This window comes from Mirounga angustirostris, unplaced genomic scaffold (assembly GCF_029215605.1).
Source record: "Mirounga angustirostris isolate CCGP_5_RB_7025 unplaced genomic scaffold, mMirAng1.0.hap1 SCAF_15, whole genome shotgun sequence".
NCBI classification, from domain to species: Eukaryota; Metazoa; Chordata; class Mammalia; order Carnivora; family Phocidae; genus Mirounga; species Mirounga angustirostris.
In genome coordinates, this window is record NW_026991723.1 from 90,682,568 (window position 1) to 90,702,211 (window position 19,644).

At 60.0% G+C, this 19,644-nt stretch overlaps 1 protein-coding gene across 1 annotated transcript in view; it reads left to right on the forward strand.

Annotated features, from left to right (window-relative positions):
• Positions 1-19,644, forward strand: part of ADAMTSL2 (ADAMTS like 2) — a 34,058-nt gene that overhangs the window by 13,440 nt on the left and 974 nt on the right. Inside the window, exons 10-18 of the mRNA XM_045883466.3 lie at positions 4,000-4,348; positions 4,783-5,155; positions 9,754-9,851; positions 13,957-14,083; positions 14,892-15,105; positions 15,213-15,368; positions 15,880-16,050; positions 16,710-16,886; positions 18,981-19,125. Coding sequence (XP_045739422.1) covers positions 4,000-4,348; positions 4,783-5,155; positions 9,754-9,851; positions 13,957-14,083; positions 14,892-15,105; positions 15,213-15,368; positions 15,880-16,050; positions 16,710-16,886; positions 18,981-19,125 — 1,810 coding nt within the window. The remainder of the gene's footprint in view (positions 1-3,999; positions 4,349-4,782; positions 5,156-9,753; positions 9,852-13,956; positions 14,084-14,891; positions 15,106-15,212; positions 15,369-15,879; positions 16,051-16,709; positions 16,887-18,980; positions 19,126-19,644) is intronic.

Here is a 19,644-nt window from a genome sequence, read left to right on the forward strand (position 1 = left end):
TACCTGAGGGGTCTGGGCTCCTGGTCTCCAGGCCCTTTTCCATTCCCATTCTTATCCAGTTACCATCGAAAATGGGCAGGGGGAGAGCAGGAGGTGCCCCAGTGGGCCAGCAGGGAACCAGATACATTCTCTGCCTCTAGGGTTGAAGCATCTGTACACACCGTGGTGGTCAGGGTCACTTCCCTGCCAGGGTGGCCACTCCTTTCCTGCTGTTGTCCTGACACAAGGTGCCCGAGTGGACCAGGTGGCAATCGGAGCTGACAGTTGAGTGACATTCTTGCCACGTCTCCTGCGGCAGTGCCCCTCCTCTGGCAAGCACGACCTGCAGACTGTGGACCCTAGAGCCCCAGGGGCCGGAAATCCCAAATGCCCACTGGGTCCCAGGGAATGATGGCCACAGCGACTTCCAATCTGTGCTTCCCAGAGCCACGCGTCTGCCCACTGGGGACCCGGGATGTCGCATCACGGAGGGTGCCCCCACCCGTCCCCGCCCCGGCGCCTCGTCCTCACACGGTGGCGCTGTCTCCGAGTGCACCGGGGCTCCATCTTGCATTGCTCTATCAGGCTGGCAGCTTCTGGGTGAGGCAGCCTAGCCTGGGCCCGGTGGATCTCATGGTCAAATGCCTGCCGTGGCGCCTCCTTTGCTAGAAGGCGGGTCCCTTGTCCAATGCAGTGTCACCTGGTATCCTGTCTTGGCTGATCAAATGCTCTGTGAGCCCTTGGGTTTGGGGGCGAGGCCCTGTGGGCAGGAAAGGCAACCTCATCGTCAGAAAATCCATCACCCCCCCGCTAGGATAGAAGGGGTCTCCTGTAATCGACTTGCCGTCAGAGAGCCGATGGTCCCTCGAGGCTGTGAGGCTGTGAGCTAGCCTGAGTGTCAGCGTTGGATGGCTGGGCTTTCAGTAGGTGGGAGTAGCTAGAGCAGCTTGGCGGGTGAGCGCCCATGCCCTTGGGCTATGCATAGTTTCCACCTTGCCACCATGGCTATTCCGTGCATGCACCTCTCCTGCCATCAGTGGGCAGACTGATGGCAGAGGCTGGCCCAGCTCAACCAGCACAGCCATTCCACCTCTAACTCCGTGGCTCAGTGCCTTCCCGTGGGGGATGCTCCCCGGTGTTCGTTAACAAGTGACACAAGCGATTCGCATCTTATGCCCCATGGATCCATCCACAGGTACCTACTCCAGACCTCTTCATCCCCAATCTCACACCCTTTTCCACCAGGACCCTGACCCACCACCCAAACCATGTGCCCCCCGCCCCCCCTCCCCCCACGAGTCAGTGCATGTTCTCATCTTAGGCTACTCTGTGTTTCCTACAAATTAGATGATCACACCACATGCGCTGCATAAAGCCCGTTGGGAGGATTTCCCCTCACTGCAGTTTTTCGAAGCCACCCCTGAATGGGGCTCTAGTGAAGCAGGTCCCATTTTCAGCTCATACCCCCACACTGAGCTGACCTATCTCAGGCTCAAGCTTGGCCATTTTTCTCCTCCCTGACCCCATCCTAATGGAACCTCACGCAGCCATGGCTGTGAGCTAAGAGATGCCAGGTAGGGGGCTTGGATGCTGAGGGTTCTGGCCACCTGCTGATTCAGGCTTCTGGCTCTGATTGTGCCTAATCCTGGATGTGATGCTCCCATCTTACTGTGGATCGCTGCAGGGCCCCCCCAGCTGAGTAGTTAGGTGGAGTTCTGCTCTGGCTGCATGGGTCCCTTGATGTCCTGGGGTCACTCGGTTCCATCTATAGTAGGGCCTGGTAGTGTGTCAGAAGCTCTTTCCCAAAAGGTGTATAGTTATTTGTCATGGGCGGCATGGCCTTGCTCTAGAATGCTAGGGGACTGCGCTGTGACTCTCCTTTCAAGGCTGGCCAGATATTTCACATGACGTCTTTCCCCAGATATCTCTGTTACTGCTTACCCCACAGCCTAGACCTGCCGCAGAGCCCCTTCTCCCCAGGATCCCCACTGAGAGCCGGCAGCTTGTTATGACACCCAGTATATGGATTGGACAAGCATTCCCAGATATGTAGTAATATGCTATGTCCCAAATTCTTCTTCATAAGGGAGGAAATGAGATGCAATAATGTGTCCTTTACTTTCAAGGAGATGTCCTGGCATGCCTGAGACCACTGAGCCCTGGAGTGTTCGCTGATGGGGGCAGGGCACTGAATCTTTATAGGGTTTAACTTTCAATCCTCTGGAATATATATGCTTTACTGAGCCCTCCCACACCACTTCCTGCTCAGCTGGTCTGGTAGACATGATGTCATCAACGAAGAGGACCCGTGTGATGTTCTGTAGAATGGTCCAGACCCCCTTGCACTGTATCATGTCAGGGAGTGGGGGGTGGTGACCCCAGCCCTGGGGCAAAACTGCAAAGGTGTACTGTTGTCCGTCCCAGGTGAACAAAAACCTCTTCTCTCCAGCTGGGGTAGAAAAGAAGGTTTTTGGCCCATGAGTGGTCACATGTGATCAACTTGAGGTCAAGTTGTATCTGTCACAGGGTTGCAGCGGGGGCTCCTGCTTGGGTGGGTTGGGGGGGCTCCCTGTCACCCACCTGGATCTGTCTTGTTTTCATAGGGGCCAAACTGTTGAGTTAGGTGGGGGATATGGGGATCCCTTCCTTGCATCCTTCAGGCCATTAGGAGTGTCCCTAATCTCTGTAATTTCCCCAAGATGCAATACTGTTTTTGGCTCACTCTCTCAGATGGGGATGGGGGTCAGGGGTCAGGGTCACGGGCTTCCACGTAGCTCTCCCTGCTACGGTAGCTCTTACCCGACAGGCTGAGGAGCCGGCTAGCAGCCATGCACCGGGAACCGGAGAAAGCCTTGGATCCCGCGGACACAGTGTGAGCTAGACCTGGGCCATAGTTGGGCCACTAGTCACCCACATGCTCTCATACTAACAGGGGGCAGCGATGATGCTTTGGGTCCCTGATTAACTGGGACAACCTGGACCTTGGTTCCCAAATGTCTACCCATTTGTCCAGTGAACAGTTAACCAAGTCAATGACCGTCGGCTCTTTGGGAGAAGAACAGGGTGGGGCATCTTTACCATATAAACTCGTTGTGGCTCCTTCTTCCCAGGGACCTGGCCATTCCATCATTCAGTGGACTGTGGGTCTGAATGCTGGCCGGAAATCGGGTGGGGCTCCCCCCCTCCCCCGCGCCAAATATCCACCCTTGATTAGCTTTCAATCTTACAGATTGAGAAGCCGCTTTTCTGGGCCCATTTATTTGTCCCCTGGGAGTCCTTTCTCCTATTAGCTGTGTACAGAGGTCTCTGTGGGTCAGGCCTCCTGGCCACCATGGCAGCCCCCCTTGTTCCGATGATCGTGGGGAGTCTGGGTCTATGACAGCATGTCCTGCCATCTGCCCCGGCCTGTGGACCCTTAACAGCGTCCCTCCAAGTGATGCTAGCGCCTCCTCACGGGCACGTTTCCTTTCGCTCTGGTGAGCAGAATGTCCCTCAGGTGCTCCTACCGGAAATAGTCACCTGGTGGGTTTTGCAGCCTTTCTTTACGCTCCCATCATCTGCAATGGCTTTATCCTCCACTTAGTGTTGGCCTCCTTTCTCCAAGCTTCCAAGAACCACCCTGGTGGCGTGTTGGCACTTTCTCCTAGAGCTATACCCGTGGGATTTCTGGCCCGTGGTGAGAATAAAATGCAGATCAGGTTTCAGTTGGCTTTATTACTTGTAGAACATCCTCTGGGCACCCTCTGTGGCCTGCACCTGGGGTGGACAGCTCCCTCTGCCCCCTCCCTGTGTGTGCCCCTGCCTGCCAGGCTTTGGGTGTGGGCTGCCCCAGGGGCGAGGTGCAGCGTGGGTGGAGGCCCCGTTCTTTGGTCAAGGGCAGGTCCTTGGGAAGACTCAGCTCCACGTCTGGCAGCTTGGGACAAAAGCGCATCTCTCCCCTAGGGGCTGGTGGGCACTGAACCTCGGCAGCCCCTCCAGGCCTGTGCGGAAGAGGTGGGGTCCCGCTTTTCTCCTCCCCAGGTGTGGAACCAGAACGGCAAAAGCCCCTCCATCACCTTCGAGTACACATTGCTGCAGCCGCCGCACGCCCACCGCATCCAGCCTGTCTACTACAGCTTCTCCGAGCCCGCGTCCGAGAGCGCAGAGAGCCAGGAGCTGGACGGGGCCGCACTGCTGGGCTTCCTGCGGCACAACGGCTCCTTCTACGGCCAGGCCTCCTCCGAGCGCCTGGGCCTGGACAACCGGGTGTTTGGCCACCTGGGCCCGGGGATCGAGCTGGGTCTGAGCAAGGGCCAGGAGACCAACGAGGTGTGCGAGCAGGCCGGCGGCAGGGCCTGCGAGGGACCCCCTAGAGGCAAGGGCTTCCGAGGTAACCAAGAGGGACGGGATTGGGGCAGGGGCTTCCTAGGGAGAAGGGCCCTGGCCAGGCAAGGGGTCTTCAGTCCCCTGCAGCCTGCAGATGAGAGGCTTGCTACGTGCAGCTGTCTGGGGCAGGCAGGCCCATTTCAAATGAGCTCACATTCTGAGGTTCGGGGCAGACATGAGTTTTGGGGGGACCCAATTTAATCCGCTGCAGAGGTCAAGCAGATTTCCCTGCAAGAGATTATCCAGGCCTGCTTACACACATACCTCTACCTGGTGGTGGTCTGCGTCCGCTCCCTGGGCAGAAACCTGCCCCTGGGAGGCTCCCGGTTCGGGTCTTTGCTGCCAGTCACACTGTTCCCCCCATCCCCCGCCCCCATGGGCAGCCCTCGCGCCCTCACAGGGGAGCACTTGAGAGTGAGCCACCTGTCTCCCTCGTAGACGGCAATGCCACCGGGACGGCTCTCGCGGGGGACAAGGATGACCAAGAGGTGGATGCACGTCTCACCTCTCAGCGGCTCCTCTCTGCCAATGTCATCTCCGACCAGCTCCTGGGCGCAGGCTCCGACTCCAGGGAGCTCCCCTTCAACGAGACTGGCAACAGCATCTTTGTGCAGGGCGCGCCGAGGAGCTCCCCGGCCGAGAGCCTCTACGTGGACTACGAGGAGAACGAGGGAGTCGGTGCTTATCTGCTCAATGGGTCCTACCTGGAGCTGAGCAATGACAGAGTGACCAACACCTCCTCTGAGGCCCCGTTCCCGAACGCCAGTGCCAGCCTCCCAGCCATGGCTGGGAACCGGACTCACAAGGCCAGGTAGGAGCTGGGGCTGCTGGTAGGGCTTGGTGGGTGAGGCCAGACCCCAGGGCAATGGGAGAGAGCCACTCCTGCCCAGGCTCCCCGCCCCCTGGATCTGAGTAGGAGGTCAGAAGCCTGGGTCTTAGGGAATCCTTCCTGCAAGTTTGGCCCGTGAGTTAGAGGGGCTGCTGAGCGCCCATGTGTGACTCCAACGCTGGTCGGGGGGAGGAGGAGGAGAACCGTTCTGAGTGGTCATCATGAGCCAAGCTCAGGCCAAGCATCCACGTGCGTGGAAACACCTGCCACAACCACCCTGAGTGTTAGGGCAGTTATAGGGACTCAGAGGGGTCACAGAGCCTGAAGGTCTGGGTTCTCAGTCTGGACAGTCTGGACAGTCTGGACACACAGCCGCTGGGTGTGAGGTGGACGCCCCGGGCTGCTCACTGAATGTGGAGTGGCTTAGCACCAACCTTCGCTGCAGGCCAGAGAGGAGACGGGGAGGGGTCCAGTGGGGTCCTTGGCCAGGGGGAGACCCCAGAATCAGGCACTGGGAATAAGGCCTTCTGCTTCAGGTAGCTGGAGCTACCTCTAGGATGTGTCAAGTAGGGGTCTACCTGGGGCCAGGCCCCCAGAGCCAGGGACACACCTGGAGACATCTGGATAGTTACACCTAGGGACACCTTGTCAGCCGCACCTGCAGATACCTGGACAGTTGCGGCTGGCTCTGGGTCGGAGGCAGTTGGGAGCAGGCCGGTCACCATCCTTACCAGGAGACGATCCCTGGTGACAAGGCCCTTGGGCCGATGATGGCCGCCAGGGAGGGTCCCCGCGCCTTTCCCCAGAAGTTCAGGGGGCAGCCCAGGCCGCTCAAGCCGAGCGAGTCAGGCTCGGCAACTGCTGGTGGTGGGCGCGGACTGGAGGGAGGAAGGACTCAATGGTTTTTGTTTTATCTTCCGAAGACCCACCCACACCCCTTGACTTTAGACACCAAACATGAATGGAGCCCTAACCAGGGCTGAGGATGCAGAGGTGGGCATCCTTGGGACCCTGGGGGACTGGGTTTGATAGAAGATTTGGGCTTCACTCATAAGGCCACATGGTTGGGGTGACCCTCTCACCCGTGAGCCTGGGGACAAGAGCAGCAAAGCGGCCCCCCTTAGCCTACCAGGGTGCTTGTGCCTTCTCTCAAGCTCTTTTCTGAGGTCCCCCCCGCCCAGTCACAGGGGACAGCCAGGGCGCATCTGGGACACCTCTTACAGGCTCTGGGTGGAATTCTTTGCAAATGTGGACAGAGTGAAGCTTCTGTGGCTGCCCTTCTTCTCACAGGGCCCGCCAGGGCTGTCTGCTCACCAGCCCAGGGACCAAAAGCTTGCAGGGTATGGGGCCTTGGGGGCATGTGGGACCCAGCGGCGGGGAGGGGTGGCAGGCTTCGCTTCCAGGTGCATGTCCGAGTCTGAGAGGGGGGTTTATGGGCAAAGGGCCAGTGTTCACAATGAGCCAGCCCTTGCTGGTGGGACTGAGCCCGTTCCTGGAGGCTCCGAGCCTGGTCTCCGCATCTTTAGCCAGCCTCTTGTCAGCTCCAGGCCTGCCTAGAGGATTACAATCTACTCCCAGTGGAAGCCTCGAATGAGGACTCAGGGAATAGAACCATCAGTAGCCCGCAGAACCTCCAGGGTGGGCCTGGCACTCTTGCAGGTGCCCAAGAAAGTTGGCGTCCCTCTCTGAACGGCTTTACCCGGGTGGCACAGAGGCCCAGCTGCCTCATGTGGCTTAAGGCGTGGAGAAAGCTCAGGAAGGAGTGTCGGGAGACCTGGGTCACCATCCCAACTTCCCGTGTGACTCAGACATGTCTCCCACCCGCTCCTGGCTTCAGGTTCCATGTCCCTGAGTGCGGGGCTAGGAGGAACCCCCAGGGCCCGCCAGTCGAGCAGCCCGGGATTCCCAGGCCAGATCACGCCTGCACGAACTTTTGGGTCCTTGAGCCACGCTGAAAGTGTCTCTCCTGCCCCAAACCCAGAGGACTCTTACCCATTCCTCGGCCCCCCGGGCGGCCTCCTGGGCCGCAGGAATCAATACAATCGATTGTCCACACTCAGAAAGCCCCGGCCAGTCAGCCAGTCGGGCGCGGGGAGATGGGGCGGCGCCCCCAGCCGGCTGCCATCAAAGGATGCTGCTGCTTGCTTGGAGACCAAAGATGGTCTTTAGAGATAAAGGACCCAGGGAGGCGGCGGGGAAACCACCAGCCAAAATAGCCCGGCGCGGCACGCTGTCCAAACACAGGAAGTCGCGTCTGCTCCGAGAGAGGCCGAAATCAAAGGGGCAGCTCAGAAAGGAAAGGTTATTTTCATCTCTTCGGAGCGGCCTCAAACAATCAAGGGAGGCCCCCCCAGTCACCAGAAGCAGACACTGGGAACCAGCTCACGGAGACACAGGCTCTCTCTCTCCCCCACTGGCCTGGACGGGGGAAGAACAGCAAAGAGGCTTGCTGGTTCATTTGTAAACAAGACTCTCCTGCCTGGGTTGTCTGAGCCTAGAGCCCCACCGAGTCTGGCTGAAAGGGGCACTCTCTTCCTTCCAAAAGGAGGCAGGAGAGGGGCTGGTGGCTCAGAGATCCTGGGGGTGCTCGCTCCTTCCAAGAACAGAAGGCAGACGTTGCATTGTTGTGCAAATACGGGCCAGGTTTTTCAAGAGGGGTTCTGCTGGTCCCGACGACGTGGGCCCCGTGTAAGAGGGAGGTGTGGGCAGCCCCTCCAGAAATACCTTTTGTGCCTCAACCCCGAAGGGTTATTTTGAACCAGGCCGCTCTCTCTCGAGTCAAGAATGAGTCACGCAGCCTGCTGGCTAAGGAGTGTGTAATTAGTTGAAGATGGTGCTGCTTCCTCATGGGGGGCGGGGGGGCGGTGGGGCATGGGTGGGATCTCTTCTCTTTTTGTTCTTGGGGAGAATTGAAAGCCATGGGAAGGAGGGCGGGGGACCCAGTCAGCAAGATTCATGTTCTCCGAGTCAGGCGTTAGGTAGTAGGTTTCCGGGCCCTTCCTTGCCCCGGGGAGCTGGATGCTCTCGCCCAGGTTTCCATGGGTCCCTTGCTCTGCGATGACAAGGTCTTCGGTGGGTGGGGAGCCCCATTTAAACATTTCTTTTCACTCTTGAGGAGGGAGGGGGGCCTTCCCCTTCCCATCCCGAGATCTATGAAAGGGAAGGGTTGGCTCTTGGTTGTGAAGCCACCAGGTGAGGGGCTCAGTGGTTTTGAGTGACCCTGAAACCGGCCACTGGCTCACAGTCTGCCCCACCTCCCCCCTGCTTTCTCCTCCTCAGCCTCCCCACCTCTCTCCCCCTCCCTGGGTTATGAGGCCACATTCTTCATAAGGTAGATTCATTCCTTAAGGTTGTGGGTGGATTATTCCCTGATTCTCAGAGCGAGATGAGCCTTCAGGGCCACATTCCCACGAGAGTGGACCACGGTGCTGGTCCACACAAGAAACCCCAGAAGTGGAGCGAGCTCCCAGATGAATCCAAACCAATGTCCCGATCACAGAACCGAAAGGCAAGCCCTTCAGATTGTACGCCCTGGAACCTTCACTAAGCCTGACTACTGAGGTGGCAGAAGGTCCCCGGAAGGGGACCTGTGAATGTGTCCATGCAGAAGCCTCGTGGAAGGGTGGCGGCTATGGGCGGTGGTCAGCCAGCCCCTCGGGCTTGGGGCACCGGGGCAGGGTCCGGTGTGAGAGGGATGCCGAGGCCCGAAGGATGCCGTCAGCCAGGCCATCACGCCACGTCCCGTTCTGGGGGCTGCGGGGCTCCGTGGGCCGCCTTCAAGCTCCGGCGGCCACATCTCAGAGCAGAGGCTGGGGCGCCACTTCCCTCCTCCCCCGCTGAGTCCAAACCCAGCCTGCATGTTGGATATGGAGGCTGGGCCCCAGCACACCAACTGGTTCAAAGAAGCAAACAGTCCTAACAATAGTTGGCTTCAGCCGCCCGGGCTCTGGCCAAGAATCATAGCTGGTTGCTGGCGCGGACCCAGCTTGCTTTCCCCTGCACAACAGCCATCACAGACCTGGGCAGAGGCGTCTGGAGGGGACCGGCCACTCCCCTGTCTGCAGCTGAGCTTTGCTGCTTTGATCCTTGGAGGCTGAATGGCTCGCGTCCCCATTCAAGCTGAGTCCCGGCTGAGGGAGGCCGCAAGAGAGAATTCCGGCACGTTCTCAGCAGAGAAGGTGCCTTCCGAGGTCCCTTGTGGGGGAGTAGAGAAAAGGAATCCACTTGCCCATGCTAGAAGGCGACAGTGGGAAGCCGGCGCGTGTGTGGGGAGCCGTGGCCATGCGGGCGAGCCCCGAACTCGCCCCCAGCCTGGAGCTTGGGCCTGCCGTGCTGTGTGCTTGGACGGCCCTCGGTCTACAACAGAAAGGCAAATGTCGCTCTGTCCTAGAGTGTGCCTCCCTGCGGTGCTCCCTCCGGTCCTCCGTTCTAGACGGCGGCGGGTGGACTGACCCTCACAGTGCGGACCCTGTCCGGGGCCAGGGCCGGCACGCTGTTCCCTGAGGGCACGGCCTCGGGGGGAGCTCATGCCCAGAGCCCCGTGGGGAGGGCTCATCCGCTTCTCTGCGTCTCCCTTTCAGGACCAGGCCCAAGGCACGCAAGCAAGGCGTGAGCCCAGCGGACATGTACCGGTGGAAGCTCTCGTCCCACGAGCCCTGCAGCTCCACCTGCACCACAGGTACGAGTCACCTGCAGGGCAGCACCTGCTCAGCCCGCCTCCACGGCGGGGCTGCAGCTGCGGGCCCCCCCCCGCCCACAGGGAGCTGGTCTGGTGATTCCCTGATGGGGCGACGGCATGAGGGGACAGGAGTTGGTGTCCTTGTGCTCCCGGCAGTGTGGGGACCACAGTCAGGCCCGGCCTCCTGGGGGTGAGGCGGGCTGCCCCAAGCACTCCCTCATCTTCGTGTATTTTGTTAGGGCAGACATCGTTTTGGTTAAGAGTAAGACCGACCAAGTGGTGAGGATTTTACTTTTGTTTGCAGCAACCTGGGAAGGGGAACTCGCCCCATGAGGGAATGGGACAGATTCTAGGACCTTGCCAGGGGAGCAGGTGGGAGGGGAAGAGAGACCCCCCCCTTGGTGGCCCCTAGACAGACACATGTGGTTAGTTAGTAAGCGTTGAGCTGAGATTCGAACCCATGTCTGTCTGCCCACATGGCCACTGCCGCATTCGGACGCTGGCCACAGCCCCCTGGGACCTGGGTTCCCTCCCCTGGGGGCTGCTGTAAGCTCAGACGTCAGACCCAGGGCCTGCGCCCATGGGAAACATTTAGGGAGACCCCGAGTGCCGCCTCGCCCATGCTTGGGACTTCGTGTTTGGGTTTGGTCAACACCCGGGGCTGCCGCTTAAAATGTGTGATGCTCTCCACCCTGCCCCAGCAACCCCCAAATTGGCCCCTGCAGTCTCCAGCCAGTGAGGAGGATGAGGCAGGCCACTGGTGGACCCTGGGCAGCTGGTGGACCAGGTTGGGTCACGTAGACCTCCTGCAGCCCCGGTTGGCATAGGTGATGTCCGAGGGAGGAGCTGGGGAGGTGGCCCCACAGGGTTCTGAACACACTGTAGGTCCTTAGGGAGGACCTGTCGGTTAGGGAGCTTGGGCCCCTCGTGCTATTGCAAGAGCCTCCTGAGCTGGGTGCAGGGCATGCCAAGTTTGCCCCCGGATGTTGTGGGGGCATGAGGCCAGCTTTGCAGGGTGTGCACTGAGCACGGGAGCTGCACCGTCTGGCCGACCACACCACGTGCCCTCGGCAAGTTGCTGAGTCTCTCTGAGCCTCAGTTTTCTACCTGTAAAATGGGACGCGCACCTCCGCCAAGGTGGTTGTGAGGATGGAAGCAAAAGGAGGAGTAAGCTGTCATGGCCAAAGCTCAGCACGTGGGCACCGCCTCTACGTGGCCACCACCCACCTATCGCCAGGCCGCTGGTCTTGGGAGGGAGCCACGGGAGCCACCTCACTGGGCTGGCCCAAGGGGGCTGGGCACGTGGGGGGCGCTGTTGGAGGGTCTGCTTTGCCAGAGGCTGTCTCGGGAGGGCACAGACCGGTTTGCACAGAGTCCCCCAGTCTCCCCGGGACGCTGCAGGTGCTGGAATTGTCCTGAAACATTATGTCTGGGAGCCGCTCCTGTCCCCCCCGGACACAGTGCTGCCTGGGGAGGTGACAGCGCTGGAGATGGTGGTGAGGGGCCTGATGGCTGGCCCTGGGTGGAAGACAGCCCCCCTGGGGGCGGGGGAGACACAGAGCCACTTCTCCTCGGCCACAGAGTAGCCAGGCAGGGGGACGGGCTGGCTTTGCCTCTTGTGGCCCAAGGGGCACAGCAGGATGAAAGAAGAAAGGAAGCGAGAAAGATTTGGGCTCTGCTCTAGGAAGCACTTTCCTTTAGCTGAGGATCTCCAGGAGTGAAATGAATGGCCCCGGTAGAGGGTGAGTTCCCCATCACCACGGAGGCACCCAGCTCGGCCCAAATGGCACGTGGCAGAAATGGCAGAGTTGGGTTCCAGCTGAATGGCCCCCCTGCCACCACCTCCCACACACGCTATCGAATTCGAAGCTCGCGACTGTGGCCGACTACTCTTGACATCCTGTTCTGCGGGGTGCCGAGGCCAGGCCGGGTGGTGGTGGGGTGACATGCCTTCTGTGGCCCATGGGGCCTGGGCAGTGTCACGGGCACACAGCAGGGGCCCCTTGGCACATCTGGGGTGAGGGCTGGGGGTAGCGGGGCCAGCAGGCCCTGAACCTGGCCCCTGCCAGTGCAGGACGCCAATCTGTGTTTCATGCGCTCCAGCTCCCTGCTCGCTTTTGCTTAAAGGGAAGGCCCCGTGCGTAAGGAGGCTTGAAAAGCACCGTGCTCAAGACTGATGTAATGAAGAAAATTGGTACCTCGATTCTCCTAGCATCTTGGAGAGGTCCCCAACTTGGGGACGACCAAGCTGAGGCCTGGGGAGTCTGATAGTATTCACGAGATGAGGGAGACACTGAGCTGGGTCTTGAGCCCCAGTAGCTTTTGCTCAAGACCTGCCGTGTTTCCAGTCAATGGGAAGGTCTGAATGGATAATCAGGCACTTGGCGAGGGTCTGCAAGTCCCCAACCCTGGACCTCCCTGGGCCCCAGAGCTGGTGTCTCCGAGGCCTGGAACATTCCAAGCAGACCTGGCCAGGAAGGCGGCCTCCCCCTCAGAGAGGGCGAAAGACGACACAGCCCAGTGCTGCAGCCTGGCTCGTCCTTTACGGAAAAAAGAAAAAATCCCCTTGTAGGCTGCTTCCCAGGCTGTTCCGTTCCATCCAGGGCTGGGGCTTGGAGAGGCAGCAGCTTTTAGATACGCGCCGCTGGGAAGGGAGGGCTGGGGCTCTCCATCAATGGGAAGTTGATTTCCTCCTGGGGGACCGGCAGCTCCATTGAGGAGGACCCCATTATCTCCATCATTCAGGGGCTGGGTCCCCCCATCTCTCTCTCCCTCTCTCTCTCTCTCACACACACACACACACACCAGCAACAACAAACCCTAACCCCACCTGGCCTTCACTGATGCTAACAAATCTCCCTGAGTCATCCTGCTTCCTTTGTAGGGACCCAACCACTGTTCAGTGAATTTGGCTCTTGTGACAACTCAGTGCCAAGTGCAGGGGTGCAGGGGCAAGAAGACCAGAGGAGTAGAAGATGGAGGGGGGGGGTCAAAGAACTAACCATATTGGGTGAGGGCTGGCCCTTTACACATCGTCCCCCTGATGGGATTTACGGAGAACTGGGGAACCAAGGAAGGTAAACACACATCGTAGTGATTAAAGGAAGTTCAAGAGAGTTGGATGAGGATTAAGGTGTGCCATAGGAGGGCAGGGAGAGTCTGAAGGTCAAATATGACACCTGGGGGGAGCTAGAAAGGGCTGGAATGGTGAGAGTTTCCAAACATATCCATCCACCCACCCACCCACCAACCTATCCATCCTTCCATTTACTCACCAAACTTTCCATCCATTCATATTCATCTATTCATATCAACTATCCATCCATATCCATCTATTCATATCCATCCATAACTATCCATCCATCTACCCATATCCATCCATCCATCCACCCACAACCTGTCTGTCCATCCATCCATCCATCCATCCATATCCATCCATATCCATCCATCCACCCACAACCTATCCATGCATCCATGCATCCATGCATCCATGCATCCATGCATCCATGCATCCATGCATCCATATCCATCCATATGCATCCATTCACCCACAACCTATCCATACATCCATCCACCCATCCATCCATCCACCCATATCCATCCATCCATCCATCCATGTACACACAACCTATCTATTCATCCATCATCCATCCATCCATCCATCCATCCATCCATCCATCCATCCACCTATCCATCTACCTACCCACCCTCCCATTTACTCACCCATAGATGGGTAGTTGCTGTAAGAATGAAGATTAGTGACGCCTGGCTGTATGTGCCTCTGCACCCCTATAAGGGCCAAATGAGCCCAGGGTCTGTGACATATGAAGTGGATGCCCAGTCTGAGCTGGATGGGATAGGGGTGGAGGTGGGGGTGCAGAGAGGGATCAGACCCCGAGACATGGGCAGGGAGAGAGTTCATATCCACAAAGCTGTCCTCACTGGGCTCTGCCACTGTTCTGTAAGCTGGTTACTGTCATTATCCTCAGTTTAAACCAGGGAAGCTCTGAGAGGTCAGGTGACTTGTCTGTGGTCCCATGGCCCATCTGCTGGTCTCCAAAGGATTCGCTTGTGGCTCATGGGCCCTTCCCTTGTCCTGAACCAGGGGTCATGTCGACCTATGCCATGTGCGTCCGCTATGATGGCATCGAGGTGGACGACAGCTACTGCGATGCCCTGACCCGTCCTGAGCCTGTCCAGGAGTTCTGCGCCGGGAGGGAGTGCCAGCCCAGGTACCTACCACCCAGCGCCCGGGGCAGGGGGTGTGGGGGCACCTGGGGGTCTGCTTTGCCTCTGCCCAGAGGAGCAGCAGGCTTTAGCTAGCATCCTGCTCCCACGACGGGCTTTGTGGGCAGGGGACTGTGGGGTGGGGGTACGAAACTGGCCTGCCAGTCCTCTGCCATGTCCCACACTGCCTCACAGATGGTCAGAGACCAAGCCCTAAGCGTGTCCTCTTCCCAGGCACGACCAGACGGGGTCCCCAGAGGAGCCCGAGGCTACGCACCTGTCCTCTTCTGGCTGGCTCCATCCGGGCCCTCTGCTCCCTGCATATATGCTCCCTTCTGAGAAGCTGGTTATGTCGCCCTGGGGGCCTGCCCTTCCCCCTTGGAGTCCCCATGGGGGGCAGCACAGGGCTCTGGGACACTGAAGCATGACCTCGAGTAGGAGAAGGCGGGAGGGCACTTTGGGAAGGAAGGAGCAGCGTGAGCAAGGGAGCAAGGCCAGGACGTGGTCCTGAGAGGCTGGAAAGCCAGGTGGTGTGTGCGGAGGGGAGAACAGGTGGAGGCCACATGGGTTCCTAGGCAGGCTGGCCAAGCTCATGCTCTGGGCACCAGCTCCCGGCACCGGTGCCCCCCCCCAACCTTGGGCGGCTCCCGGGGGGCTCAGGGTCATCTGGGCAACAGCCTCCACCCTGGGGCCTCACCAGCTTCCTGGCTGGCTTCGCCTAGTGTGATTTTGGACACGGTCGGGGGGATTGCGTGGGGTCCCCGCCGCAGGAAGGAAGGTGGGGTCTCTGAAGGCCGGCCCCTCCCGAGGCAGGTGGGAGACCAGCAGCTGGAGCGAGTGCTCACGCACCTGCGGCGAGGGCTACCAGTTCCGCATCGTGCGCTGCTGGAAGATGCTGTCCCCCGGCTTCGACAGCTCCGTGTACAGTGACCTGTGTGAGGCGGCCGAGGCCGTGCGGCCCGAGGAACGCAAGACATGCCGCAACCCAGCGTGCGGGCCCCAGTGGGAGATGTCCGAGTGGTCCGAGGTGAGCGTGTGCGCGGCCAAGCCTGGCCCGCGGGCTCAGGGTCCGCGGGCTCAGGGTCCGCGCGCTTCGGGGCAGCCCTGACCCCCGCCCCACCCGCTTCCTCGCAGTGCACGGCCAAGTGTGGGGAGCGCAGCGTGGTGACCAGGGACATCCGCTGCTCGGAGGACGAGAAGCTGTGTGACCCCAACACCAGGCCCGTGGGGGAGAAGGACTGCACGGGCCCCCCCTGCGACCGCCAGTGGACTGTCTCCGACTGGGGCCCGGTGAGGGCAGGGCCTGGATGGGGCGGTGCGCGCGGGGCTGGGGGCCCCTCTTCACCTCGCGGTGCCTCAGTCTCCCTGTTCGTCTCCAGTGAGGATGTGGGGTTAGAACACCTAACCAGCCGTTCTCCCTGCTATGACGAGGAATCTAAACCTTTATCCGAAAACACGATCCCTTCTCAAGTCCTCCCCATCTGTCTGCTTGTGTGTCTGTCTCTGTGTCCCTCGTCTGTAAGTCAGACACTCAGCCGCTCACCAGGGTCCCCTCTGGGTGCTGGGTACACGGGTGACCTTTTTAGGTAATTTAGGTGTGCTTTTCTGTGTCTGTTTTTCACCGAGTATGGAATATTTCTGTAATTAGAACAGAAAATGTTATTTAAAAAGTGGTTGCCGTGGCAACCGCTCCCTCCCCCATGCTGCCTGGGGAGCCGGTCCTCTCTGGGAAGCGGCAGCGGGGGGGGCGGCGGGGGACGTGGACAGGGCCCTGCCTCTAACCCCGGCCTCCCCGCTGCAGTGCAGTGGAAGCTGTGGCCAGGGCCGTATGATCAGACACGTGTACTGCAAGACCAGTGACGGCCGGGTGGTGCCCGAGTCGCAGTGCCAGACGGAGACCAAGCCTCTGGCCATCCATCCCTGCGGGGACAAGAACTGTCCCGCCCACTGGCTGGCCCAGGACTGGGAGCGGGTGAGTGCCCCGAGCCAGCAGCCTGGGAGAGCAAGCGGCCGAGAGCCAGGTGGCCAGAGGGACAGATGGGTCATACGGGGAATTAATTGCACATTGCGATGGCACGATTCACTACAAATTAATTTGAAATAGAAAAAAGGCCCCAAGGGAAGAACACCCCTTAAAACTTGCCAAATCTAAGGAGGCAAGTGCTGGATGAGGCATGTTGAATGGGTCGTGTTTCCCCTGCCCCTCTCGGTCCCCACTTTCCAGATTTAGGGAAAACCAGGGTGGGTGGGGGGGGGGGCGGGCACTCAGCCATTTGCTCCCACAACCACCTCGTCTGCCCACTGACCAGCCAGTCACTGACTTGCCCCTCGGGACGAGTCGTTCTCGCCAAGTTGCTGCGGGTGGACCAGTATTAGCCGAGTCCTGTTGGGACAAAGTGTCATTAACCATTCTGTTTGAAAACAGATGGTTTTGTAGTCAATTGCTTTTGATCAGATGTGTCTGGGGCCAAATGGTTATCAACCAAGAGTCCTCAGCCGATTTCCCAGGGATGCAAACGTTTTCACCCGTTGTTGGTGACCAAGCCCTATGGCTGCAGTCACACATGTGCTGTGTTCTGGTCCTCCTGGCCTCTGGCCTCTGACCCGGCCCCATCTGTCCCCCGGCCTCAGTGTAACACCACTTGCGGCCGGGGTGTGAAGAAGAGGCTGGTCTTGTGCATGGAGCTGGCCAACGGGAAGCCACAGACCCGCAGCGGCCCCGAGTGCGGGCTGGCCAAGAAGCCCCCCGAGGAGAGCACCTGCTTCGAGAGACCTTGCTTCAAGTGGTACACCAGCCCGTGGTCAGAGGTGAGCGCCCTGCAGGCCCCTCTGCCCCCTCGGGCCAGCCCTGAGTTCTGGTCCTGCCACGGTACCTCGCCCCCGCCCCAAGTGCCCCTCACTCACCCCCTCCATGGTCTCCTAGTGTGTCCTTAGCAACAATGTCCCTCCTGGGCCCCCAGGCCCCTCTCCACCTAATGATGTCATCTGCTCTCAAGAGGTGGCACAAGGGGAGGCCCGAAGTGGTCTTTGAGCATCACCGAGTGGGGTGGGGACAGAGAACAGGAGCCCCAGGGCCAGTGCCGCTGTGGCTAGGCTGTGCCACCTGGAGTTTCCAGAGCCTCTGGCCTCAGTGTCCTCATGGGCCAGCTCTGGACACTATGGGGATGACGCAGGGGTGTCACATGGGACGGGGAGCCCTGGACACTCAGCCGTGATGTTCTGCAGTGTGCCTCAGACACCATACCCAAGGTTTCCACGGTCTTGGTTGTTAGGATGGTGGAGGCCAAATCCCTAAACCTTAGAGTTCAAGGTGAAGATTTTTAGAGTCTATAAGACAGGGTGAGTCTGGGGATTCTATGAGTGCTGCCCCCCTCCCAGAGGGTGAGCCCCAGGCTCAGGGTTCTCCGTGGAAAGACCTGTGGTGACGTGAATCTTGCCCTAGATGGGACCTCTGCTTCCTACAGCACGCATGCTCATTCAAGAGCAAAAACACACACATTTATTCATACTGTGTTGCCCACAGAAGGACCCACCCGGGGAGAAGGAAAGGGGCTGAGGGTGGGGCGGAGGCTTCCAGACGAGGCGTGGGCAGAGCCAGGGTCCAAAGGGTGAACAGGCGTCCAAGGGCCAGGAGGGTCTAGTGGCTACAGAGAGCAGAGCGAGGCATGTCAGGGGGCCAAGTCTCCCCCCGAGTGGCAGCGCCTGGCTGGGAGGGGGGGATGGGGAGGGCATCAGGTGGGGCTGGGAGGCTGCTGAAGTTTGCCTGGGGCTCTAGGCCCCCAGGAACCAGCTTCAGAAGATGGGGGCAGCTGTGGGGGTGGGGCCAGGACCTACTGGTCCCAGTGCAGGTGCTGTGCTGGGGGTTGGGTGCCATGACCTGGAAGGGAGGAAAGCCACAGAGAGGGAGCAGACCCCCCCAGATGTCCTGAGAGCGCTGGGGGAGGGACAGCCCCGTATTGCTCTGTTGACAATGGGTGGGTGAGGGGTGACTGACACAGATGGACCACTGTGGGCGTGTGGGCCTCTGGCATCTTGTCCCTGTGGCTGCCCCTCCCTGGGATGCGGGCTCAGTAAGAGCTCACACTCCCAGCTGTCCTCTCTACTCCCCGGGGGCAGAGGGTTCCCTCTGGGGCTACAGCCAGAGGCTCCTCGGGGAACCCACCCGTGGTGGGCGGTCCTCTGTGCTCAGTGCCAAGCTGGCCTCCTCTTGTCTCCTGCCCGGGCCAACCGCCCACGCTGGGAGTGGGTGGGTGTCCTCCCGGCTAAGTCTTAATCAGTTAAATGGGAGGCTGGGTCCAGGGCTGGGGCCTCCCACCCTTCGCCCCCTTGGGGAATTGAGGGCTCAGGCCCCAGATGTGCCTGGGTGATGTGGGGTCACCCATATCGGGGAGAACAAGAGAGAGCCATTGCCTGTCAGATCTCGGCAGGAGGATGACGGGGCAACTGGGGTCAGCAGATGTCCCTGGTGTTCTGGGTAGCTCAGCAGGGTTTTCCAAGGGGAACATCTGGACGGGGGAGCCTCCGGTGGGAGTGGCGACTTTGGAAGATGGGTTTAATTGGCCCACGACAAACAGTGTTTTACTGGAGTGGGAAACCAGCATTCTCCCTCGGCCATGGCCCCATGTGTCTGGAGTGTTCTGTCTCACGGGCCCCGGGGAAGCTGAGACCAAAGGACCCACCCAGGGACAGTGGGGAGAGGAGGGGCCCACTGCTTCAAGGTGCAAATGTGTGGTGAAGCTGAGTGGCCCTGGGTGGGGATGAGCGTCAGGCTTCTTGTCCACCCCCCGCCCCCCACTGAGACTCAGCAGCCTGGGGGGAGGGGTGGGAGTCCCTCTTTGGCTGGAAACCCTGTCCTGCCAGGTTGGGAGGGGGGGACTTCAGTCATTTTCTCTCTCTCATCAGTGCACCAAGACCTGTGGGGTGGGCGTGCGGATGCGAGACGTGAAATGCTACCAGGGAACGGACATCGTCCGGGGCTGCGACCCGCTGGTGAAGCCTGTCGGCAGGCAGGCCTGTGACCTGCAGCCCTGCCCCACAGAGCCCCCAGGTGAGAAGGGGGAGGCCGACAAATGTGGGCAGAGCCAGGGCCTGAGGGATGAGCAGGTGTCAGCCAAGGGGCCAGGAGGGTCTAGTGGCTGGGGACACCAAGTCCTATGGGGGAGCAAAGGCTCCACCCCTCCTCCCCCCACCTGCCCCCAAATGGCTGAACCCGGCTAGGAGGTGAGGGTGGGCAGGGCGGCAGGTGAGACCTAACTGGGGCTCAGGGTCCCCAGGAGCCATGCCAAGGTGGGCATCTGGCTTCAGAAGATGGGGCCAACTATGGGCAGACACCAGCGTATCCAGGATGACTCAGCCTGAACGGGATACACAGCTCAGGTGCTGGGCACGGGCGGGCGGGTGGCGAGGGCTGATGGAGGGCTTGAGTGCCTGGAAGAGGGGCAGGGTGCTAGGCTCTGTGGGGGCCCCAGGGCGGGTGATGAGTCGCTTCACACCTGTTCCATAGCAGGGATGCCTGTGGGCCTGTGGACCTCCTGGGAAGTGAGGTCAAGGACTCCCCCCAACCCTG